Below are 27,289 nucleotides of genomic sequence, written 5' to 3'. Positions count from 1 at the left end.
GCTCTGCGAGTCTGTGAGCCCACTGGGGAAGTTGAAGGCCTCAGTGTCTACGAATCTATGCATCTGCTGGAGGACAGGATAGTCTGTCCTGGGCTTAGACAACTGATTGAGTGTGTGCGTACATGGGTGTGCGGGTTGCTGTTGCTACCTGTGTTGTTCCGCTGAGCATTGTAGCCACGCTATGTTGCTGCCGGAACTGTGATGACTGTTGTTAACGCTTTTCAATGTATTTTTTGATGCACGTGTGATAAATAAATGAATCTGAATCCTGAATCTGACAGTCTTCCAGTGTATTAGAGACACTGTCCTCTGGTTGACACCTGAATGGTTGAGGCAATCTCATCCAGAAATTACTTAGCTGAGTTGACAGGATTTCTCACGTGTTGAGGAGGAAGTTTGTGACTTTCTCCAAGCTTCTTCACAATAATGTGAAGCTCTTTGATCCTGTTGCACTGCGGGTTTAAAGATCTCATTGCCTCATGTACTCTTGGTGCCGTTACTAAGAATTTTCTTTGTGTGCTTTTCTTTGAGCTCATGGCAAATTCCCTGTGATCACCTATCATCTACACGTGTATCCAAGATATTTCATTCCCATTCCATCTCTGAAAAATGGTTTGGCTTCAAGCTGGTGAGTTTTCCTGGGTAGGCAGGAGTTACCTCAGAATCGGCCATGATCATTGATCATCTGACTGGTATGACAGCATATTGGCCTTCTGAGTATTGAGTGCAAGTGCTGGACATTATGTTGGAAGTTGTTGTATAAGACATTGGTGAGGCCAAATGTGGAGTACAATGTGCAGTGCTGGTCTCCTACTCACAGAAAAGATATCAATGTTTGAAAGAGTGCAGAGAGTGTTTGCGAGGATCTTGTCGTGACATGAGGACTTGAGTCATAGGGAAAGGTTGAATAGGTTGGGACTTTATTCCTTGGAGCATAGGAGAATGAGGGGAGATCTTACAGAGGTATACTGAATTATGAGGGGTATAGATAGGGTGAAGTGTGCAGGCTTTATCGCCCTCAGGTTAGGTGAGACTAGAGCTAGAGGTCATAGGTTGGGTGAAGGTGAAATATTTTGAGGGGAATCTTCTTCACACTGGTAAGTGTGACTTGAGCTGCCAGCAGAAATATTAGAAGTGAGGTCAATGGTAAAATTTAAGAAGTTTGGACAGGTACATAGGTGAAAGGGATATATAGAGCTACAGTCCAGGTACAACTAGGTGGCATTAGGGCAGGCATGGACTAGATGGGTTGAAAGTCCTGTTTCTGTATTGTAGTGGTATATGACTCTAAAACTTTGCTGGAGTATACTTGAGGGGACAGGTGTCTTACTCCTGCTCCTAGTTTGAATGTTTGTATGTCTGTATGATACTTCATTATTGAATGGAGGAACTTCCAAACAAGGAGAAGAAGGTGGTTTGAAAAATATAGTTCTTCTGCAGTATTTAAATGTTGCATTCTATATCAGCATTTAATGCCATTCCGAATTGGTTCTGAGCCATGTGACTTGATTCAACTATATTGGTGTTGACTGTATTTTCTTTTACATTGATATCATCTAGGAGCCAGACAGTTTAGGCCTCTCAGTATGGCTGGAGTTAGTCAACCATTTTGGTTGATTTATACATTTCCAAGATGGATATTTATTTGGAGAAATTATTGCAAATAAGGGCAAAGTGATGCATAATGAAAGTAATAATATCATCACATACTATTACAAAACGTGACTTTGATGTAAAAGGATTTTTGGAGAGGAGAAATGAAGAAATGGTATGTGAGGGCCTTACCTGGATTGGAGTATTCAGGATAGACAAGGTGATTGCCCACAGTCTTTTCCCTTAGTTGACAGGATTAGAATATCAAAACAAAGATGTAATGTTGAGGGCATAGATTTAAGGTGTGAGAGGAGAGATTTGATAGAAAATCAAGGAACAATTTTTTTTCACCCAAAGACTTGTCAGTATATGGAATGAGCTGTCAGAGGAAGTGCTTGAGGCAGCTATGTTAACAACATTTAAAAGGCATTTGGACAGATAGCTTGATAGGAAAGGTTTATTGGAATATGGGCCAAACACAGGCAAAGGGACTAGATTAGGTGGAAATCTGGTCGGCATGGATGAATTGGGTCCAAGTGCCTGTTTCCAAGCTCTACGACTCAATGAGGTGTGAGAGCAGGTTGGACAAACTTGGGTAGGTACAGTCCTGTTCTCAGGGTTGAAATGTCAAATACTAGAGGGAATGGGTTTAAGGTGAGAGGGGCATTGCTTAAAGGAGATTTGTGAGAGAAGTTTTTTTAAACAGTGACTGGTAGGTGCCCAGAATGCACTGCTAGGGGAAGTGGCGGAGACAGATACAATGGCAAAGTTTGAGAGGCAGGTAGGGAATAGAGGAATACTGACCATGTGCAGGCAGGTGGGATTTGTGTAGATTAGTGCAGATATAATGTGCCTGTCCCTGGCTGAACTATGATTGTTCTCTATGTTCTTTTTCGGGGAGTAGATCAAAACTAGCTGCCATAAGATGTTTCATATCAAGCCAATCTTGAATGTATTTCTGGTGAAGACAGGCCAGAATATTAGAGAAAGAAGCAGAAGGCTATGTTTTATTTGTTTATTTATTTCTTTAGTGGTTCAGAGTAGAACAGGCCCTTCCAGCTTTGTGATCCACACCACCCAGCAACCCGCCTGTTTAACCCTAGCCGAATCACAGGACATTTTGCAACAACTGATTAAACTTCTAAACGGTACGTCCTTCAACCATGGGAGGAAACCGGAGCACCCGGAGGAAACCTGCGTGTACGGTCTCCTTACAGAAGATGCCAGAATTGAACTCCAAACTTCGATAGCCCAAAATGTAATAGCATCACTGTGGCGCTCACGTAGATGGGTTAAAATAAAGAAGGCTCTAAAGGGAAATCTCTTGTTTAATTTCTTGTTTTAGCTCTACAGTTTCTGGCTCAGTTTCTTCCTCTTCTTGCTTTTCTTCCATCTTGACATCAGACACTGGTGCTTCAAGAGCAGTCTGTTGAGAATTGGTGTCTGTACTGGGTCGATACTCGGCCATCTGCACTCACTGATGACTGTGAAAGAGGACTACTGGGATGTTGAGGCTGTATTGGTGCATCGGCTAGTGGGGATTTGTCATAGTCGTAGCCAGAGAGTCACAGAGTTGTATCGCACATGGACAAGCCCTTCTGCCCTATTCATCCATCCCAAACAAGGTGCCTTCCTGAGCTCGTTTCTTCTGCCTGCATTTGGCCATTATCCCTTAATACCTTTACTATCAATAACCTTGAGTGTGGGTTTTATAAGACTGCACCAACTACATCAGTAATGTTAAAATTGTGTTTTTTTAAGGAAAAACTATTAAATTTTGATTTCCCCCCAGAGTACTGGATATGTGGAACAGCTTCTCAGCAAGAACAGTTGATGCCGTGCCAATTAACACTCTCGCAACGGAGCTGCATGAATATCTGGCTCAGAAAGGACTGGCCATTACAAAGGTATGTACCAGTGCTGTGCGGGTCCAGTCCTAGTGGGAAATCTGTAGAATGCAAGTGTCCAGAGCTGAATTGAGTAAATTGTTTAGTCTTGATGCCATGCAATTCTCAGTCTTTTTTTCACTTATGTGTGTGAAGTGAGCCACATTGGTAAGACCAAGATTCATTACTTTTGGTGGTGAGGATCTTTGGGCCATTGGTGTCTCTGTACCTACTGACAATGAATGAATGCTGTCTCAGATGTGGCTGTGTCTTGGAAGGGAAACTGGTGGGTGTTCTTCCTGTGAGTCTGCTGCCTTTGTTCTAATACTATTGAAGAAAACTAAGACAACTTGCTGGCTTGCAGAAGCTCATCTTGTAGTTGCTCACACTACAACCAATATATGCCACTGCTGGAGAGAGTGACTGTTCCAGGTAGAGGCTCGGCCAAATGGGTTATTTTATCCTGGAGGGTATTAAACATTGAGTATTGCCAATTCTGCACTCAGTCAGGCAAGTGGAGGGCATTCCACCATTTGTGTATTTTACGTGGTTAAAACTTTATGCAAAGCTTGAGACTGCGGGATAGTTTCTTGTGCAGAGTGTGTGCCAGATTTACAGAGCAAGCGGTGCCTGTTTGGTCTTTCTGTGGAGTTTGAGATCATGGGACAGTGACTTGTGGAGAGTTCTGATAGACCTAAACAGTGTGTGCAGCCAGTTAGGACTTTCTGTGAAGCTTGACATCATGGGGCAGTTACTTATGGAGAGTACGTAACAGATTTAAAAAGCAATCAGGGCCTGTTTGGGACTTTCAGCAGAGCTTGAAATTGCAGGACAGTTAGTTGTGGAAAGTACGCTCCAGATTTTAAAAAAGGAGAGGGCTCTGTTGGAAATTTCTGCAGAATTTGAGATTGGGTTATTAGGCACTTTGCGAGGATCAAAAAAGTTAGGTTTCAGCGGAGCAGCTGTTATGGGACCAGACGTCGTTGAAGTGGGGAACTGAGACTTTGGCTCAAGAGGCTATTGTGAGAAGAGGCAGAAGCTAGGGTTTCTCTTCTTTATTAGTGCCTAGCTAGAGTAATGAGAATGAAGTACGTTATCCCTGATTGTTACATCTGCGAGAAGTGCATTTAGGTGCAGCTCCTTACAGACCACGCTAGAGAACTGAGATGAGTAGGATGACCTTCAGCTCATTCGGGAGAATGAAGAGGTGGCAGATAGGAGCTAAAGGGAGATAGTCACACCTTAGTTGCAGAAGGCAGGTAGCTGGGTGGACTGTCAGGAGAGGTAAAGGCAATAGGCAGACAATGCAGAGTACTTCGTTGGCTGTTCCCCTAAATAACAAAAATCCCACTTAGTATACTGTTGAGGGGACAGCTGGGCCTCTGGCAGTGTGTGGCTCCATAGCTCAGAAGGGAAGGGATGAGGAGTGGAGAGTGGTGGAGATAGGTGATTCAATAGTTAGAGAAACAAGCAGGAGACTGTGTGGGTATGAAAGAGACTCCCAGGTGCCAGGGTCAACCTGAGATCGGGTCCAGAGCATTTTTAATGGGGAGTAGGAACAGCCGAAAGTCATGATTCATACAGTGGCTTATAAAAACTATTCATCCTCCTTGGAAGTTTACCTGTTTTATTGTTTTACAACATTGAATCTAGTGGATTTAATTTGGCTTTTTTGACAGTGATCAATGGAAAAAGACTTTCGTGTCAAAGTGAAAACAGATCTCTACAAAGTGATCTAAATTAATTACAAATATAAAACACCAAATAATTGATTGCATAAGTATTCACCCCCTCCAAGTCAGTATTCAGTAGATGCACCTTTGGCAGCAATTACAGCCTTGAATCTGTGTGGATCGGTCTCTATCAGCTTTGTACATCTGGACATTGCAATTTTTCCCCTTTCTTCTTTACAAAACTGCTCAAGCTCTGTCAGATTGCATAGGGATAGTGACCGATCACCCCTTTTCAAAGCCAGCCACAACTTCTCAATTAGATTCAGGTCTGGACTCTGACTTGGCCACTCCAGGACATTAACTTTGTTGTTTTTAGCCCATTCCTGTGTAGTTTTGACTTTATGCTTGGGGTCATTGTCTTGCTGGAAAACAAATCTTTTCCCAAGTCGCAGTTCTCTTGCGAGACTGCATCAGGTTTTCCTTCCAGGATTTCCCTGCATTTTGCTGCATTCATTTTACCCTCTACCTTGACAAGCCCTCCAGGGCCTGCTGCAGTGAAGCATCCCCACAGCATGATGCAGCCATCACCATGATTCACGGCAGGGAAGGTGTGTTTTTGATTATGTGTGGTGTTTGGTTTATGCTAAACTTAGCATTTAGTCTGATGGCCAAAAAGCTCAGTTTTGGTTTCATCAGGCCATAGAACCTTCTTCCAGCTGACTTCAGAGTCACCTACATGCCTTCTGGCAAACTCTAGCTGAGATTCTATGTGAGTGTCTTTCTCTTTGCCACTCTTCCATAAAACTGCGACTGGTGAAGCACTCGCGCAACAGTTGTTGTATGTGCAGTCTCTCCCATCTCAGCCACTGAAGCTTGTAACTCTTCTAGAGTTGTCATAGGTCTCTTGGTGGCCTCCCTCACTAGTCCCCTTCTTGCAAGGTCACTCAATTTTGAGGATGGCCTGCTCTCGACAGATTTACAGCTGTGCCATATTCTTTCCATTTCTTGATAATTGACTTAACTGTATTCTAAGGGATATTCAGTGACTTGGAAATTTTCTTGTATCCATCTTCTGACTTGTGCTTTTCAATAGCCTTTTTTGCGAAGTTGCTTGGAGTGTTCTTTTATCTACATGGTGTAGTTTTTGCCAGGATACTGACTCACCAGCAGTTGGACCTTCCAGATACAGGTCTATTTTTACTTCAATCAGTTGAAACACCTTGACTGCACACTCCCCAAAAACAGATCTCCATTTAACTAGTTTTAAAACCAATTGGCTGCACCAGTGATGATTTGGTGTGTCATATTAAAGGGGGTGAATACTTACGCAATTATTTTGTATGTTATATTTGTAATTAATTTAGATCACTTTGTAGAAATCTGTTTTTACTTTGACATCAAAGAGTTTTTTTTCTGTTGATCACTGTCAAAAAAGCCAAATTAAATCCACTGTGATTCAATGTAAAATAATAAAACATAAAAATTTCCGGGGAGGGGGAATACTTTTTGTAGGCACTGTATTAGTACCAATGACATAGGTAGTAAAAGGGATGAAGTTCTGAAGAGAGAATATAAGGAGTTAGACAGGTAGCTAGAAAGCCAGACCACAAGGGCAGTAATCTCTGGATTGCCACCTGTGCCATGTGCCAGTGAGGATAAGAACATGGCAGTTGGATGTGTGGCTGAGGAACTGGTGCAGAGGACAGGGTTTCAGATTTGTGGATTATTGGGATCTCTTCTGGGGAAGATATGGCCTGTACAAAAGTGACGGGTTAAACTTGAATTTGAGGGGGCAGGTACTTTAGAACTGTTAGGGAGGATTGAAACTAGGGTGGCAAGGGGTGGGAGCCAGAGTGACAGGTGAGAAGATGGGCAGTTGGTATGCAGGTAGATACAATTTACAGAGAGACTGTGAAGGAGGATAGGCAGTTGATAGGGCAAAACTGCAGTCAGTTGGATGGGTTGAAATGTGTCTATTTTAATTCACTAAGGATCAGGAATGAGGCCGATGAACCTAGAGCATGGATGTTCCATGGTTTAGATGTTTCACAAGGGGCAGGGAGGGAGGTAAAAGAGGTGGGGGAGTTGCATTACTAATCAGGGCTACAGAAAGGGAGAACATCATGGAGGGATAGTCTACTGAGTCAGTATTAATGGGGTGGAAGTCAGGAGCAGGAAGGGAGCAATCACAATTCTGACAATTCTATCGACATCCCCAACATAAACAGAAACACTGAGGAGAAGATTGGATGGTGGATTTTAGAAAGGTATAAAATGATGGATTCCTGTCACAATATGTAGACAGAGTAACTGGAAGAGAGGCCATACTAGTTTGTTCCACTGAGACAGGGAAAGGGTGAACCAAACTTTGCTGTGTGGATTCAGAAGACAGAAGGTGGTAGGAGATAGAGTGTATCCTGCCTGCGGATTTGTGAACAGTGATGTTCTGCAGGGATCTATTCTGGGATCCTGCTCTTTGTTCTTTTAATAGAAGACTCGAATGAGGGAAATGGTTAGTAAGTTTGCAGATGACGTGAAGGTTGTTGTCATGGATACTGTAGAAAGTTATCATGGGTTACAATGGGATGTTGATAGGAGGCAGAGCTGGGCTGGGAAGTAGTAGATGGAGTTCATTCTGGAAAACTGAAGTGATGCACTTTGGAAGCTTGAGCCTGAAAGCAGAATATACAGTTAATGGTAGGATTCTTAGGAGTGTGAGGAGCACAAGGATCTTGGGATCCAGGTCCATGGATCCCTCAAACTTGTGATGCAAGTTGGTAGGGTGGTTAAGAAGGCATATGGTGTGTTGTCCTTCATTATTGGAAGGATTGAGTTCATGTTGTAGCTCTATAGAACTTTAGTTAGACTACACTTGGAGTATTGTGTTCAGTTCTAGTCTCCTCAGTATAAGAAGGATGTGGAAGATTTGTAGAGAGTGCAGAGAATATTTACCAGGATGTTGCCTGGATCAGAGAGCATGCTAAATGAGGCTAGGCTGAGCGAACTAGGGCTTTCCTCTTTGAAGTGAAGGAGGATCAGAGCTGGCTTGATTGAGGGGTCAGATACATTTTCCCAAGACAGAATTTCTTATTATGAGGGGGCATAATTTTAAGGTGATTGGAGGAAAGTACAGGGTGGATGACAGAACAAGTGTTTTTTTTTACACGGAGGGTTACATCCCATTGTAACCTGTGATAACTTTCTATGTGTCCATGACACCAACTTTCATGTCATTTGCAAACTTATTGTGTGGAAGAGGTGGGAGTAGAGGCAGATACATTAGGGGCTTTTAAGTGACCCTTAGATGGGCACAAGAATTAAAGAAAACTGGAGGACTGTGTAGGACGGAAGCGTTAGATTGGTCTTAGAGTAGGTTAAAAGGTCAGCACAACAGGATTGGTGAAAGGCTTGTATTGTGCTGTACTGTTCCATGTTATGTCCTCAGTGTTCTGTGTTAAAACACTTTGGGGAGTCACATGTCGAGTTATTAATCAGAGGCGACTCTGCGGTACTTTTGCTGCCTTCTCTTTGGCAGATTGAATTAAATTACTGGTCAGCGGTTACACAGAACATAGAACATAGAGATCTACAGCACATTACAGGCCCGTTGGCCCACAATGTTGTGCTGACCATGTAACCTACTCTAGAAACTGCCTAGAATTTCCCTGGCACATAGCCCTCTATTTTTCTAAGCTCCATGTACTTATCTAAGAGTCTCTTAAAAGACCCTATTGTATCCGTCTCTACCTCCTTTGCTGGCAGTGCATTCCATGCACCCACCACTCACTTTGTGAAAAACTTACCCCTGACATCCCCCTTCTGCCTACTTCCAAGCACCTTAAAACTGTGCCCCCTCGTCTTAGCCATTTCAGCCCTGGGAAAAAGCCTCTGGCTATCCACACAATTACTGCCTCTCATCATCTTATACACCTCTAAGATATTAGTGCTGGGGAAATCGGCAGTAGTAAAGTCAATGAAAGATAGTTAGATTCTCTCTCTCTCTCTCTCTCTTTTTTACTGGAGATGGTTGCCACTTGCAGCTTGTAGGCCATTTATTACTTTTCACTTATTAGCCTGAATTTTGAGGAGATATTCCTGCATGTGGGCATGGGCCTTCATTACATGAAGATATAGTGGAACTGTGCAAACAAAAGGAGTGAATCAACTGGAGGTGGTTTTGTTGGGATAGTTGTCAGAGGATGCAGCCCTGAACCCTGAGTTACAGGCCTGGTGAAGGAAGATAGCTTAGCAGCAGGTGTCATGCTATTACAGTATCTGTAACCCTAGTTCAATTCCTCCACTGTCTGTAAGATATTTGTACATTTCCCTATGACCACGTGGGTTTCCTCCAGGTGCTCTGGCTTTCTCTTACATTCCAAATGTTAGGTTAGTGGGTAAAATTGTTCACAAGGGTGTAATTGAATGGCATGGAGTCATTGGACCAGAAGGTTCTGTTAATGCGCTGTAAAAAATAAAAATAAGAAGCAGGCTGAGAAACAAAAGGAGAAGAGCACAAGTACAGAAAACGGTTGAACATTATTGCTTGGAAAGACTAGCAATCGAGGCCAGACCAGAAGATGAAAAAATACTTAAAGCTCTGATCCTACTCAATCCCTGAAAAGCGTTTGGGAAGTGAACTGGCTCCAGCAAGAAGCACAGTCAAGCAGAATTGCAATCGATTGAAATCTCCAGCAAGATGTGGGAACCAAGAGTATGGCAATGAAATGTTTCCCGTTTTAAAGTTTTCTTTGATAGCTTTTGTTTGTTCCCCTATATTAAAACCTGCAAGACTTTTCAGGAAAGTGACAATGAGAAAAGAACGCTTTGTTAGTGGTTAAACAGCAGATGGCATCAGTGAGACAGGTCCAAAACACAGGCTGATCACTGGACAGCTAAGATCAATAGCATGTGTGTGCCTGCTATTGGCTGCACTTGGGACATCTCAATGAATCCCCTCCTGGGAATATTCCAGTTATCCTGGAATTACTCAGACTTTCCTGAGTTGATGAAAGAGTTCGGATACCTGATGCATCCAACAACATCCTATTATGGATCCTTGCTTTCCTGTGGTGCAGTGAGAAGCTATGGGATGTCACAGCTACAATATGACAATAAGGTGGTTTGGGATAGGTTTGGGTTAGAGAAGAGATACCACTAGTTTCACTGCCCACGTTGCAGGGCAGGAGTTTTAGGTACCCCAAGAATCTCCAATGCTGAGCAGATGGTTGGAATTCAGGAATCCTCATTGTTGTGGAGTCATACACCATAGAAACAGACCATTTGTCTCTCCACATCCACACTGTCCGGAAAGTACCCATTTCACTAATCCCATCCTCCAGCACCTGGCCCAGAGCCTTCTGTGGTTGGGATGAGTGCTAGAAGGTGAGAGTAGTACTCAAGTCCTCATCCTGACCCTTCTTAAGTGCAGACACTATATCTGCTTCCATCAGTCTCTCAAGCTCTTGTCTTCCATGTACTCCCCACTCTATAGTTGGAAAGCCTCAAGTCCCTCACCCTTATCTGTAACCCTATGTGCTCTAGTTTTATTCACCTCCGAAATATGGTAAAGTTGCCTGCAGTCTACCACTACCATTGGAGAGATGATACACGAACCTGAAGACTCACTCTCAAAGTTTTAGGAACAGCTTCTTCCTATCTGATGTTGTGGTGTTCACCGAACTTTCAGACGTTTCATCAGCAGTTGAGGTGACATCCTCAGTGCGTAGTTGTTCGTGTTTCTCTCTGTGAGTGCTCGTGTTTATATAGCTGCCCATTTACTAGCCTGATTGGCTACCCCTTCAGTTGACGTTTGAATTCTATTGGCTTGCGTTTCTTTGTTTTGTTTCTGTTTCAATTAGGACGGCACGGTAGCGTAGTGGTTAGCACAATGTTTTACTGTACTGACAACTTGGGTTCAATTCCCACCACTGCCTGTAGGGAGTTTGTACATTCTCCTCGTGACTGCATGGGTTCCCTCCGGGAGCTCCGGTTTCCTCCCACAGTCTAATGATGAACCGGTTGTAGGCTAATCAGTCATCGTAAAATTGTCTGGTGATTAGGCTAGGATTAATTCAGGGGATTGCTGGGCAGCGTGGTTCGAATGGCCAGAAGGACCTATTCCACGTTGTGTCTCAATAAAATAAATAGATGTGAAGGCAACCTCTCCAGTGCCATCACATCTATAGTGCGTTGACCAGAACTGCATGTAGAATACAAGCTGAGTCTGACTAATGCTTTAGAAAGATGAAACACAACCCCTTTGCTCTGGTGTTCAAATTCTTGACTAATGAAGGCTAGTATCCCATATGCTTTTGTAACCATGTTATCTATTTGTGCTGTCAACTTCCAGAATCATTGGATTTGTACACCAAAATCCCTCTGTTTCTCTGTACTCTCTACTATTTGTGGGGTATCATTAGTATTCTTAAAATGAATCATCTCGCGTTCATCAGGATTAAACACCAACTAGCATTTCTCAACCCACTTCACCAACACATCAATGTCACCATGTGTCCTACGACAACCCCGTCAATAACCGCACTAGTTTTTTTGTGTCATCTTCAAACCTCCTAATCAAGCCTCCCGCTTCCACAGCCACATCAAATCAGTCACGTATGTTACAAACAGCAGGAGTCCCAACATGGAATTCCACTGGTCACAGGCATCCAATCACAGAGCACGCTCTGTCTCCTATCGCCAGGCCATTTCTGGATTCAATTTATTAACTTGACTTTGTTCCCCAATCTGTTGGATCAGTCTCCCATGTGAGACCTTATTAAAGACTTCCCTCAAGGCCATGTAAATGACATCAGCTGCTCTGGCTTCACTTTGTTACCTCCTCAAAGGATTCAGTCGAGCTGGTCAGACAGGATCCAAAGCCATGCTGGTTATCTGTGATTGGTCCCTGCCTTCCCAAGTGGTCATAAATCCTGTCCTGCGGAATTTTGCCCAATAACTTCCCTAATCCTGATGCTGGGCTCACAGATCTGTCTGTGCCAGGCACTTTCCTGCTGTCCTTTTTGAAAAAGGAGCTAATTTGCTGTTCTCCAGTAACCTGGTACTTCTCATGTTCAATGAAGATTTAAAAATCTCAGCGAGATCCCCAGCAATCTCTTCCTTTGCCTCCCATGGCAGCTGGGAATATATCTCATCTGTCCCTGAGAATTTATCTACCTTTAAGTCACTGAGTCCCCTCTCTTTATTTATTGAGACTAGCACTAGGAATTCACCTTCCCTTTCACTGAGTCCACAGCTAGAAAGTGCAATCCCTTTGAGAATACAGACAAAAGTAGGACCTGCCTATACAAACACACAGATCGACTCTTTGGGTTCAGAGTACTTTATTGACACGTACATCGGGTACAATGACAGTCCTTGCTTGTGTCTGTTCACAGAGTATACATGATGGTAATGGTTACCCAGCAGTAATCAATACATGGCAGTATTAAACACAATGATGAGCAGGATGGTGAAAAGATTGCAATGCAAAGTAATGTAGTACTGAATGAAACACTGAAGTGACAATAAAGGAATAACTAAGAGGTGAGTTTGGGAGTATGGCAGCACTACAGAGAAGGCATTGTAAAACAGGCAATTGGTCCAGAACTCTGACAGCACTGATGCTGTCCTTATGTCAGCCTCTTTTGTTCCTAATGGGCCCTTCCCTTTCACAGATTATTCTTTTGCCCTTAATATACTTCTAAAATGCCTTCAGATTTACATTAATCTGATTTTTTTGGCAACATCGTGTGATCCCTCTTTTCCTTTCTAATTTCAAATTAGGAGATTTGTAACTGCAGTTAATAAAAGTGTCAAAAACACTGCACTTTATGGCTTCGCACTGCGATCTGAATTCTGCACAGTAACTTGCAGAAAACACCACACAGCGCTGTGAGATATCGGCAGATATTCAGAGGAGACAATGGTACAGATTAGTGGGCTCGGACATTAAACAATCTTGAATCTTGGCATATTCGCATTCATAAGTCAAGGCATTGAGTACAGGAGTTGGGATGTTGAGCTTGAAGTTGTATAAGATGTAGGCGAGGTCAGATTTGGAATACAGTGTGCAGTTCTGGTCACCTACCTACAGGAAAAATATAAGAAAACTTGAACGAGTGTAGAAAATATTCACACCGGTGTTGCTGGACTTGAGGATCTGATTTATTGCAAATTTCCTTTTTCTATCTGGTAGCCAGTTTTCAATCCATGATAGCATTCTTCCTCCAATACCACAGGACTGGTGCATGAGTTTCAGTAACTCCTTGTCACATCCAAATACAGCATGCTGCTGGTTCTCCTCTGTGGATTCTGCTTGCTATGTCCTCAAAGAACTTAAGCAAATTTATCAAATGTTCTTTGCCCTTCATGAAATCATTGATTTCATTTGATTATATTAAGCTCTTCCAAATAATTAGCTTGAGTAACTTTCTGAACTAATCCTATTTTCCAGGAATTAGTCTGTTGCCTTCTGTGCCATGGCATTTCAAGTGAAATGCTTAAATGTTATGACATCCCTGCCTCCACCAGTTCCTCAACAGTGCAGTCCAAATTTCAGTTTTTAGCATGCAGTTCTTCCTCAGCTGCATACTAACCCTCTAGTTCCTTTCTTCAGACCCCCTGGTTATGAACTGCTCTGCCAAGGAAAAGGTCTCTCACTATCTACCCTGCTGACCTCATTCCTGCTGTACGACTATGATTCCAATTAGATATAATATAGGTCTTCTGCCTACACACTCAAGCTACTGCTTTAGTCCTTAATGGTGCTCCTCTTTCTTTTGTTATCTTCCCTTTTACAAAATTTACAGTAAAACCTAAAAGGCTTTCATGCCTTTTACCTGGAAAAATCTTTTTCAAGAACCCTTTTGCCTTACTGATTTCCTTTTTTCCTTTCATCTCTGTATCTTCTATACTCCACAAAATCTTCTGCAGCTTTGAGTTCTCAGTATTTGCCATAAAGCTTCCCTTCTTCATCTTATGCCATGCTTCTTGATATCCATGATAATCAGTCTGGGATACCCCTTTTGGAAGAGATTGTATGTGGTGAATCCTCAGTCCCTCCCCAATGTGTGTCTCCTCCAAGTTTGGCACTAATTTACATTAGAGTTATTGTTTCTAATTTGCTTTTTGTAAATAATTTCTCAGCATTGTCACATTGGCCTGATCTCAATTTAAAACTTTTATAATGAATCCTTGCTGTCAAACTTTAATCTTCGTTCGGCCCTTTATTCTGCTATCCTCGTTTCTGATTGGGTGTTGAACTCTCTAATACTTGCTATTATGTTTTTTTTTTGCTTTTTAGAAGCTGCCTTCATATTTATTCAGGATCTGTGGGAGTTGGTGTGTAATATTTGTTCATCCTGCTGAGTGAGAACTTGTATCTTTATTTAAGCATTCGAAGACCACAGTTAGTAGGATCCATTCTTTGATTAGTCCCTTATGGGAGCAGGCATCAGAGGAAATGCCTGCTTCACCTTTCCCAAATTGGAAAGGTGGCTTCTTGAATCACTGCACTCCTTACATATAATGGGATGCCTACAGAGTTGATGGGTAGGGCATACTAGGGTTATTGACCGAGTGATGATAAAGGAATTGTGATAGATTTTGCAAAATCACAGTGTTGTTGAGGTTTTCGGGAACTTGCAGGTGGTGGGGTTCCCCAGCTTCCTTTGCTCTCCACCATCTTGATGATGGTGTTCAGTTGTGTTTGGGGTGTTGTGCTCTGAGTGGGTGAATGCCAAGAGCTGCAGAGCAATTTGTAGATGGTGCACACTGTAGCTGCTCTGCGCTGGTGATGGAGGGGATGAATGTTTGGGGTGCTTATCAAAAGGGCTGCTCTGAACTGGGTGGTGTTGAGATTTTTCAGTGTTGGGACTGGTTCAGACAAGTGGACAAGATACCAAAGTGTGGCAGCAGGCCTTGGAGATGTTGGACATGTATGGGATGTTAGGAGAGAGTGATTTGTCACAACACACCTAGCTTTTATAGTTCCTTCTGTCCATTTCAGTTTCTAGTTCAGAGTCACCCTTGACAGTAGGGACTCAGGTCCTGGCCATGCCATTCTCTCTTGCTGGAGATAATCATTTCTTGTATTTGTGTAGAACAAATGTTACCTTCCAGTGAGCACCATCTGCTAAGTTTCATCTTGATTTTGCTGCTTGCTGCCCAGCAGGATCTGCTTAAATTCTGAGGCGATGCAGTTTGAATTTATTAGCTTCTTGCAGAGTGGGACTTTCTATAATATTGGCTGAGAGGTTTTTTTTTCTGAAATCTGATGGGGTGAGATTACCCCACAATACCTTCTCAGGGTAAGAGGGCTTCCAGTGGGGGGTGGGGGGGGGGGGAATCTGTCCTGCACTTGGCATTCTCACAGTGCCCGCCAAATTCAAATTTCGGGATTCCTGCAAAGCCTAATAATGGGAATGTTCCTCAGCTTTACTCCAGCATCTCTTGGAGCCTGATAGCAAAGCCACATTCAGCAGTACTTACCTTCATGTCTTCTGCTGACCCCTCAGAGACGGTTATATCTTGCAAGAGTTTTTTTCACCATCATTCACATTGCCTGGTGAGAAGGGATTCCTGCAGCTTTTATTCCAAGTATCCTTTGGCTGCCTTGTTGTGCAGAGAAAATCTTACAGTGCCGTTTCAATGACTTTTAATCTGATGAATGGAAAATATCACGCAATATTTATTCAGGACATCAGGTGACCCTAACGAGTGGGAAATGTCCTGCAGTGTTCAGTCAATTGAACATGGTAAATGGGGAATATCCTGCAATTTTTATTGTCTTTTCCCAAGCCAGCCAAGTGGGGCAATAATCTAGTAGAATTCATTCATTCTCTCATAAAAGCTCATGAAAAATGTGAGAAATATCCCGTTATTTATTTACATTGCTTGCTGCACGGGGAATACATTTCAGTATGCATTCAGAATCTCTTGCAGTGCCTGGCAAGTGAGCAATATCCTGCAGAATTTGTTCAGGATCTGTCACAGAGCTAAGTGAATGTAGGGCTGGGGCAAGGACTGTGTCGAATTAATTCACTACAGCTCTCGCAGCTTGGTAGATAAGGAATATCTTGCAGCATTTATTGAAGGTATTTGCACCGGACTCGTGTGAGTGCAGAATATCTTGCAGCTCTGTGTCAGAGCCTGGGTGTGGGGAACATTGCAGTATTTTTTCATTATGTCCTGCAGTACATGCAGTCTGTAAGAAGCTAGAGGAGGCCATCGTTCATTAAAATCATCACCAAACTGTTTTTAGGCATCATCCCATTCAGCCACCAATTTCCTCAAAGCCATCCACCTCAGCCTTGAACAGAGAGGTAGTTGGTGCAGAGCGAATTAGTGGCTGAACATATTGCAATCCTCAAGCTGGAAATTCCGTGTTATCCCAGTATTTAGTCTGGATCTGAGGAAGACAAGTGGTGCAGCCTGATGAACAGGAAGTTTTCTGCAGTGTTTTATCCATGAAAAGCCTGAAGGGGAAACAGAAGCGTTTGCAACTATTAGTTGGTGCCGAATAGATCAATTTCTGCTTCCTCCTGAGATCCCCACCATCACAGAAGCTGGTTTTTAGTCAATTTCACTCATTTCATGTGAACTCATTAAATGGCTGAGAGCACTGGATGCAGACAACATTCCAGCTGTTGGACTGAAGACATGCACACTGCAGGACTAGCATTTATCTGATGACGTTTAGCGTTTAGTAAATGGCCACGAAAAACTGCAAAAGTCTGATCTATCTAAATGAACCCAATCAGTCGTCCCAATGTAAAGCGTGGAATGTATCACTGATATTGCAACCAAGCAGCCCTCACTCACGAATAACCAAATCACCAATCCTGCCAGAAGCACTCAGCTCTAGCCTCAACACAGCCTTGGTCCCAACATGGTCTACACATCTGAATTCCAGAGATGAGGGTGACTGGCATTGACAGTGTTTGACTGAGGGAGGCAGCAAGGAACGGTGGTAAAACTCGTTAATAGGCATCTAAGGAAAATGCTCCAGTTGTTAGGATATCTCGAGGTTGGAAGGATTGTTGCAGTTGTTGGAGGTCAACTATTCAGCCCCAGGACCACCACTGCAGGAGTTCCACTGGTTCTAGGCTGCTTCATCCATGATCTTCCTTGTATTATATCAGAAGTGGGATTTTCCATCAGTAAAGGCAGCAGTATGTCTGTAGTGCACTAAGATATAGGAATTTTACAGCTCGGAGCCCGAGGAAATGGGCAAGGTACTAAACAAATACTTCACATTGTATTCATTAAGGAATAGGTCAGGGAGGGGTAATGCCGACATTCTAGGGCAAATTGATCTCAAGAAGTAGGTGCTGGGGGCCTAATGGGATCTGACTCAAGCTATTAAGAGAAGCAAGAGAGGAGAACGCTGATGCCCTCACAAAGTTGATTGGAGAGGATGATTTGGCAGGTGAATGTGTGGCTGAGGAACTGGAGTACATTGCAGGATTTCAGATTTATGGATCATTGGGATCTCTTCTGGGGAAGGTATGACCTGGACAAAAGGGATGGGCTACATCTGAACCCAAGATAGGCAGTTCGCTAGAGCTATTAGGAAGAGCTTAAACTAATTTGGCAGGAGGATGGGGATCAGAGTTATAGGGCTGAGGATAGGGATGTTGGTTTACAAGCAGAGGTAGTGTATAGAGAGACTTTCAGGATGGACAGACAGATGATTGGGCAAAATTGCACTAAGTGGGATGGCTTGCAGTGTAAAAAGAGGACTAAATTGAAAGGGGTGACAAATACAGGACTGAAGTTGTTATATTTGAATGCACACTGTATACATAATAAAGTATATGATCTTGTAGCGCAGTTAGAGATTGGCAGGTCTGACATAGGTATCACGGAGTCATGGCTGAAAGACTATTGTAGATGGGAGCTTAATATCTGAGGATACACAATTTATCGAAAGGACAGGCTAGTGGGCAGTGGAGCAGGAGTGGCTCTGCTGGTGAAAAAGATGAAATCAAATCTTTAGAAGGTACATAGGATCAGAAGATGTAGAATCCTTGTGGGTAGAGTTAAGAAATTGCAAGGGTAAGAGGACCCTGATAGGAGTTAGTTACAGGCCTCCAAAAATAGCCAGGATGTGGTCTACAATACCTAGCAGGAGACAGAAAAATCATGTCAAAAAGGCAATGTTATGTTCGTCATGGGGGATAGACTGTGAAAATCAAGTTGATGTTGGATCTCGAGAGAAAAATGTCTTTTTTTGGATCAGAAATTCTGGATTGGGTGTTGGGTATTGAACTGGATGTGATTAGGGAGCTTAAGGTAAAGGAACCCTAAAGAAATTGTGGTCATACTATGATATATTTCACTCTACAGTTTAGAGAGAGAAGCTGAAGTCAGATGTATCAGTATTACAGTGGATTAAAGGGAATTACAGAGGCATGAGAGAGGAGCTGGCCAAAGTTGATTGGAGGGGGACCCTAGCAGGGATCATTGTAGGGCAATGGTTGGAGTTTCTGGGAGCAATTCAGAAGGCCTGAGATAGATATATACCAAAGAACAGGAAATATTCTGAAGCAGGGTGAGGCAACCATGGCTGAGAAATCAAAGCCAACATAATAGCAAAAAAAGAGGGCATATAATAGAACAAAAATTAGTGGAAAGTTAGCTGATTGGGAACTGTTTAAAAAACAACAGAAGGAAAAAGAAGAAAAAATAAAATATGAAGGTAAGCTAGCCAATAATATCAAAAATGAATCAAAAAGACTTTTCAGACATATAAAAAGTAAAAGAGAGGTGAGAGTAGAAATTGGACTGCTGAAGAATGACACAGGTATTGAGGGAGAAAGAAATGACAGATGAACTGTGGAAAACACTAGCAGTATGCTGGAAGTTCAAGAGTGTCAAGGAATAGAAGAGAGAGCGGTTGTTATTAGTAGGGAGATGGTGCTTGAGAAACTGAAAGGTCTGAAGGTAGACGAGTGCCCAGACCTGATAAACTATACCCCGGGGTTCTAAATAAGGTGGCTGAAGAGTTTGTGGAGGCATTAGTAATGATCTTTCAAGAATCACTAGGTTTTGGAATGGTTCCAAAGGACTGGAAATTTGCAAATGTCACTCCACTCTTTAAGAAGGGAGAGAGGCAGAAGAAAGAAAATTATAGGCCATTTAACCCAACCTCAGTGGTTGGGAAGATGTTGGAGTTGATTGTTAAGAATGTGGTTTTGGGGTATTTTGTGACACATGATAAAATGGGCCAAAATCAGCATGGTTTCCTAAAGGCTAAATCTTGCCTGACAAATCTGTGGAATTCTTTGAGAAATAATAAGTAGGTTAGTCAATGAAGAATCAGTGGATGTTGTGTATTGTAATTTTCAGAAGGCCTTTGACAAGGAGTCACCCATGACGCTTCTAAACAAGATAAGAGCCCTAGTGTATTATAGGAGAGATGCTAGCATGGATAGAGCATTGGCTGATTGGCAGAAGGCAATGATTGGGAATAAAGGGATCCTTTTCAGATTGGCTGCCAATGACTAGTGTCGTTCCACAGGGGTCTGTGTTGGGACTTGTCTTTTTAAATTGTATGCCAATGATTTGGATGATGGAATTGATGGCTTTGTGGCCAAGACTGTGGATGATATGAAGTTAGCTAGAGAGGCAGGTAGTGCTGAGAAAGCAGCTAGACTGCAGGAGGAGAATGATGAGGACAGATGAGGGGAATGGGCAAAGAGGTGGCAGATGGCATTCTGTGTTGGCAAGTGTTTGATCATGCACTTTGGTAGAAGGGGAGAAAATTAAAAAATCTGAGATGCAAAGGGATTTGGGTCTTCGTGCAGGATTCCATAAAGGTAAATTTGCAGGTTGAATCAGTGGTGAGGAAAATGAATACAATGTTAGGATTCATTTTGAGAGGACTAGAATATAAAAGCAAGCATGTAATGTTGAGGCTGTATAAGGAACTGGTGAGACCTCACTTGGAGTGTTGTGAGCAGTTCTGGACCCTTTGTTTAAGAAAGGATATGCTGACATTGAAGAGGGTTTCAAGGAGGTTCATGAGAATGATTCTGTGAATGAAAGGCTTTTATATGAGCAGCAATTGAAGGCTCTGGGTCTTTAGAAGTATGAGGGGCGGATCTCATTGAAACCTATTGAACATAGATAGAATGGATATGAATAGGATTTGTCCTTTGGTGGGTGAGTCCCTGAACAGAGGGCACAGCCTCAAAATAGAAGGATGTCTATGAGAATAGAGAAGAGGAGGAATTTCTTTAGCCAGGGGGTGGCAGATCTGTGGAATTCATTAGTACACTGGTGTTGGAAGTCAGGTCACTGGGTATATTTAAGGTGGAGGTTGATAGGTTCTTGATTAGTCAGGGCATGAAAGTTTCTGGAGAGAAGGCAAGAGAATAGGGTTGGGAGGGAAATGGATCAGCCATGATGAAATGGCAGAACAGTGTTGATGGGCTGAAGGGCCTAATTCTGCTCCTGTGTCTTGTGGTCTAATTCTGTTGTTATGACAGCAAGTCAGCAGTTAGGAACCTGCACTGAGTGACTCGCCTAATGATGCATTTCCATCACTCAAAGTCACAAGAGTTCTCTTCACTTGGTAGGATGAGTGCAGTTCTGACAATACTCAAGGAGTTTGGCACAATGCACAATGATGGTCCCATTCATTGGGTACCCCATGAGCTGCTTTAAGCATTCACTCCCTCCACTGCTATTTCAACATCCACCGAATACACCCCAGCTTCTTGCCAAGGCTTCTCCAGGAATATCTCCAAAGCCAGGCCCTCTGCCACCGAACAAGACAAGGCAACATGTGAAGGGGAACATCACCCTCTCCAGGTTTCCCTCCAGCTCACACATTATTCTGACTTCTTGCTAGTGTTTCATTGTGAGTGGATCAAACAAATCCATCTGGGGAAGGACTTTCATCAGAAGGAATGCAGTGGCTCTGAAACCCAGGGTGCAGTTAGGAATGGGCAATTAATGCTGGTCTTTCCAGATGCAACCTGTTCTAAAAGCTGAATAAAGCAAGAAAACAAATCCTGGTGTTATTTATTCATAATTTTTCACGGAAAGCAGAGAAAAGGGAATAATTTATTCCAGAGCTCACACAGAGCCTGGTGGAAGGGGAATAAATACCCTACAGCATTTATTCTGGATCATAGACTGATGTGTTTGGGGAAGACCCTGCAGTACGATGCGGAACACGTGAGCAAGCTTGGGAATGGGGAAGAGGAAATTGCCCTGCCAAATAATTTCATCATAACATAAAACAATGTGAATAGGGAATGCCCTGCGGTAACTGCTCACGTAGCTCATGCTGCAGCATTTCTTCAAGGTCTCCGTGCAAACTTGGAGAATGTTGATTATCCTACAGGATGTTGAATCTTTTCCTTTGTCTCACCTCTTCTCTCACTTTCACACACACACACTCACACTCACAGAGAGAGAAGGGGAGGAAGAGGGAGAGAGAGGGAGAGGGGAGGGGGGAGAAAGAGAGAGAGAGAGAAAGTGAATCACCACAAATGTTCAGTAGGTGCCATTCCAGACCAGGATGAGTCAGAATGTGTGTGTGTGTGTGTGTGTGTGTGTGTGTGTGTGTGTGTGTGTGTGTGTGTGTGTGTGTGTGTGTGTGTGTGTGTGTGTGTGTGTGTGTGTGTGTGTGTGTGTGTGAGTGATCTAGCAATATTTAGGACCCAGTGTGTTTGGAATATCTAGGAACATTTATGCAGAATCTCCCTCAGGGCCAAGTGATTCGGGAATAGAATGCAGGTGTCTTCAGTAACCCCTCACATCCCAGTGACGGCAAATAGACTACAGTGTGTATTCAGTAACCCCCTCACCACCCAGTGAATAGGATATTGTCTGCAGTTTGTAACCAGTAAACCCCTCACACCCCAGTGAATGGGAAATAGACTACAGTGTGCATTCAGTAACCCCCTCAGGTCCCAGTGTGTAGGATAATGTCTACAGTGTATATTCAGAAAGCCCTATACACCCCAGTGAATGGGGAATAGTCTGCAGTGTGTATTCAGTAACCCTGCCACAGACCAGTGAATGGGGAATATCTCACATTCTATATTCAGTAACCCCCTGATGCAGCAGTGAATGGGAAATAGACAACTTCGTGCCTTCACTAATCCCCACAGATCCCTGCAAATAGGATACTGTCTGCAGTGTGTACTCAGTATCCAGCTATTGGGGAATAGATGGTAATGTGTATTCAGTATTCCCCTCTCATCCCAGTGAACGGACATAGACTCCATGGTGTATTCAATGTAATGAGCAAGCACCTCGCTCCCCAGTAAATGGGATATAGACCCAATTGTGAATTCAGTAACCCCCCCCACACCCCAGTAAATGGGATATAGACCCAACTGAGAATTCAGTAACCCCCTCACACCAGTGAATGGAGAGCAGAATACAGTGTGTGTTCAGTAACTGCCCTCCATAACAGCATAAGACTTAAGAGCAGAATTAGGCCATTCAGCCCATTGAGTCTGCTCTGCCATTCTATCATAGCTGATCCTGAATCCCACTCAACCCCATACACCTGCCTTCTCACCATATCCTTTGACACCCTGACTGATCAGCAAATGATCAACTTCCCCCTTAAATATATGCACAGAACTGGCCTCCACCACAGTCTGTGGCAGAACATTCCACAGATTTACTACTCGATGGCTAAAAAAATGTCTTCTTTACCTCTGTTCTAAAGGGTTGCCTCTCAATTGTGAGGCTGTACCCTCTAGTTCTATATACCCCTACCATAAGAAACATCCTCTCCACATCCACCCTATCTAGTCCATTCAACATTTGGAGGGTTTCAATGAGATCCCGCACATTCTTCTAAATTCCAGGGAGTACAGGTCCAAAGCTGCCAAACATTTCTCATATGTTAATCCCTTCATTCTCAGATTCATCTTCATGAGCCTCCTCCAGACTCTCTCTAATGATAACACATTCTTTCTCAGATATGGGGCCCAAAACGGTTGATAATACTCCATGTGTGGCTTGACTAGTGTCTTATAAAGGCTTAGCATTATCTGCTTGTTTTTATATGCTATACCCCTTGAATAAATGCCAACATTGCATTTGCCTTCTTTACCACAGACTCAGCCTGTAAATTAACCTTCTGGGAGTCTTGCACAAGGACTCCTAAGTCCCTCTGCATCTCTGATGTTTGAACCTTCTCCCCATTTAGATAGTAGCCCTTTTACCAGAATGCATTATCATACATTTCCCAACACTATATTCCATCTGCCACTTTTTTGCATTCTTCAAATTTGTCTAAGTCCTACTGCAGTTTCATTGCTTCCTCAGCACTACCTACCCCTCCATCTACCTATGTATTATCTGCAAACTTTGCCCAAAGTCATCAATTCCATTATCTAAATCATTGGCAAACAATATGAAAGTAGCAGTCCCAATACTGATCCCTGAGGAACACCACTAGTCACCGACAGCCAAACGGAAAAGGCCCCTTTTATTCCTGCTTACTGCCTCCATGCCAGTATCTCTCCTGTAAAGCCATTGGATCTTGTCTTGTTAAGCAGCTTCATGTGTGGCACATTATCAAACGCCTGCTGAAAATCCAAGTAAATGAAATCCACTGCCTCTCCTTTGTCCACCCTGCTTGTTACTTGCTCAAAGAACTCTAACAAATTTGTCAGGCAAGATTTCCCATTACAGAAACCATGCCGTCTTTGACTTATTTTATCATTAATCTCCAAGTACCTTGAAACTTCATCCTTAATAATGGACTCCAACACTTTCCCAACTGCTGAATTTAGGCTAACTGGACTATAATTTCCTTTCTTTTGCCTTCCTCCTTTCTTAAGGAGTGGAGTGACATTTGCAATTTTCCAGTCCTCTGGGACCATGCCAGAATGAAGTAATTCTTGAAAGATCATGACCAATGCATCCATTATCCCTTCAGCAACCTCTCTCAGGACTCTGGGATGTAATCCATCTGGCCCAGGAAACTTACCTTAAGACCTTTGAGTTTGCCTAGCACTTTTTCCTTTGTAATAGCAATAGCACTCACTCCTACTCCCTGACACTCACGCACCTCTGGCACACTGCTGGTGTCTTCCACAGTGAAGACAGATGCAAAGTACCCATTACGTTCATCTGCCATTTCACCTCACCCATTTCTACCTCACCAGAATTATTTTCCAGTGGTCCAATATCAACTACACCTCCCTTTTACTCTTTCTATATCTGAAAAAAGCTTTTGGTATCCTGCTTTATATTACTGGCTAGTCTGCCTCATATTTTATCTTTTCTTATAGCTTTTTTAGTTGTATTTTGTTGGATTTTAAAAGCTTCCCAATCATCCAACTTCACTCTCACTTTTGCTATCTTATATGCCCTTTCTTTGGCTTTTATGTAGCCCTTAACTTTCTTTGTCATCCATGGTTGCCTGCCATTTGTGAATTTCTTGCTTTGTGAGACATATCTATCCTGCGCCTTGTGAACTATTCCCAGAAACTTCAGCCATCTCTGCTCTGCCATTATCCCTGCCAGTATTTTCCTCCAATTCACTTGGGAAAGCTCCTCTCTCATGCCTCTAATTTCCTTTATTCCATTACAATAGTGATACATATGAGTTATGCTTTTCCCTCTCAAATTGCAGTATGAATTCAATCATATTATGGTAACTGCCTCCTAAGGGTTCCTTCACATTCAGCTCCCTAATAACATCTGAATTATTGCTCAACACCCAATCTAAGACAGCCTTTCACCTAGTAAGCTCAAGCACATCTACTCTAAAAAGCCATCTTGTAGGCATTCAACAAATTCCCTCCTTTGTGATCCGACACCAACCCGATTATCCCAATCTCCTTGCATATTGAAGTCCTCCATTACAATTGTGACATTATTCTTATTACATGCTTTTTCCAGCTCCCTTTGCAATATTAACTCTGCATCGTGGCTACTGTTTGGAGGCCTATATATGATACCCGTAATGGTTCTTTTACCCTTGTAATTTCTTAAATCCTCCCATAAAGATTCAACATTTTCTGACCCTATGTCACCTCTTTCTAAAGATGTAATTCCATCTCCTACCAACAGAGCCACACCACCAACTATGCCTTCCTGCCTGTCCTTTTGATTCTAAGTAAATCCTTTGATGTTAAGCTCACAACTATGGCCTTCTTTCAGCCACGAATCAGTGATGCAGTGTGTATTCAGTAACAGAAATAATGTGGATTCAGTAACCCCCCTCACAGCACTATGGATGGGGAAAAGACTACAGTGTGTATTCAGAGCAACTCTCACTCCCAAGTGAAAGGAAAATAGACTGCAGTGTGTTTCAGTAACCCCCCCCCACACCCCCGTGAATGGGGAACAGACTGCAGTGTGTGTTCTGCTACACCCTCACACCCCAGTGACAGAGGAACAGACTGCAGTGTGTGTTCAGTAACCCCCTCACACCCTAGGGATAGGAGAATGGACTGCAGGTGTATTTAATAACCCTCACACCCCAGTGACAGGGGAACAGATTACAGTGTGTATTCATTAACACCCTTACATGCCAGTAGCTGGGAAATAGACTACAGGTGTGTATTCAGTAACCCCACCACCACTTTCCAGTAGCTGGCAAATAGACTGCAGTGTGTGTTCAGTAAGTTGCTCAGGCCCCAGTGAAATGGAAATAGACTGCAGTGTATGTTCAGTCCTTTATCCTGCCTCTTTACTTTAGGCTGAGTAAACAAAGAGGATGAAGAAGGGGTTTGAATATACACTGTAGGGTATTCCCCAAAAATAATTTATTTACCTACATCTTTCTTCACCTCCTTCTTTCTATCTCTAATCTTGTGAGTTGGTAATATCCTGCAGTATTTATTCACTGAAACGCACTAAATTCTGTTCAGATACAAAGGGACGTGTTACACCTGAACCAAAGTGGGTCTCGTAGCCTTGCGGGCAGGTTTGCTCGAGCTGTTGGGGAGGGTTTAAACTAATTTGGCAGTGTGATGGGAAACAGAGTTATAGTGCTGAGGATGGCGTATTTGGTTCACAAACAGAGGTAGTGTATAGTGAGCTGCTAGCAAGGAGAGGCTGATGATAGGGCAAAATTGCAGTCAACACAATGAGTATAATGTGAAAGGTGGACAAAATCAAAAAGGGTGCATACCAGATTGAAGGTGTTATATTAGAATGTATGCAGTATACAGAATGAAGAAGATGAACTTGTAACACAGTTACAGATTGGCATGTATGATGTGGATATCAGTGAACCGTGGCTGAAAGAAGATTAATGTCCAAGGATACACATTGTATTGAAAGGACAGGCAGGAAGGCAGAGGGAGTGCCGTGGCTCTGCTGGTAAAAAATGAAATCAGATCATTAGAAAGAGCTGACATATGATCAGAATGTGTTGAATCCTTGTGGGTGGGGCTGAGAAATTGCAGGGGTAAAAAGACCCTGATGGGAGTTATACACCCAAACAGTAGTAAAGATGTGAATTACAAATTACAATTGGAGATAGAAAATGAATGCTAAAGGGGAAAAATTTAAATAGTCATTGGTGTTTTCAATATATAAGTAGATTGGAAAAATCAGGTTGGTGCTCGATCCCATGAAGGGGAATTTCTAGAATACCCATGAGATGGTTTTTTAGGAAAGCTCCTGGTTGAGCCCACTGGGGGGGGGGGGGGGGGTTGCTGTTTTTTTTCATGTGGGTGAGGTGTGGGGGATTTTGGGATTTGTGAGATTTGTTTTTTTTTTCCTTTTTCATGCTGGGGATGGGGGAATTGATGTCTTTTATTTCAACAAATCCCATACTCTTTCTGTATTTCTTGGCTATCTGGAGAAGACAGATATCGAACGTACTGTACCTGCATACTTTGACAATAAAATTAACCTTTGAACCTTTGATCAGCTATTCTGGATTAAGTGTTGTACAATGAACCAGAATTAATTGGGGAGCTTAAGGTAAAGGAACTTTTAGGGGCCAGTGATGATAATTTGAAAGAATTCGCTCTACAATTTAAGAAGGAGAAGCTGAAGTCAGATGTATCAATATTACAGTGGAGTATAGGGAATTAAAGAGGTATGAGAGAGGACCTGGCCAAAGTGGATTGGAAAGGAACACTAGCAGGAATAATGGCAGAGCAGCAATAGCTGGAATTCCTCAGAACAATTTGAAAC

The 27,289-nt window shown here is 42.8% G+C and overlaps 1 protein-coding gene across 1 annotated transcript in view; it reads left to right on the top strand.

The window, feature by feature from the left end:
• LOC140733232 (POU domain, class 2, transcription factor 2-like) overlaps nt 1-27,289 on the top strand; it is a 386,783-nt gene that overhangs the window by 52,065 nt on the left and 307,429 nt on the right. Inside the window, exon 2 of the mRNA XM_073056287.1 lies at nt 3,386-3,500. Coding sequence (XP_072912388.1) covers nt 3,396-3,500 — 105 coding nt within the window. The 5' untranslated portion in view covers nt 3,386-3,395. The remainder of the gene's footprint in view (nt 1-3,385; nt 3,501-27,289) is intronic.

This window comes from Hemitrygon akajei, chromosome 1 (genome assembly GCF_048418815.1).
Source record: "Hemitrygon akajei chromosome 1, sHemAka1.3, whole genome shotgun sequence".
In the NCBI taxonomy this organism is placed as follows: Eukaryota; Metazoa; Chordata; class Chondrichthyes; order Myliobatiformes; family Dasyatidae; genus Hemitrygon; species Hemitrygon akajei.
The sequence above is the reverse complement of the archived record's forward strand: the minus strand, read 5'-3'. Positions and strand labels throughout refer to the sequence as shown.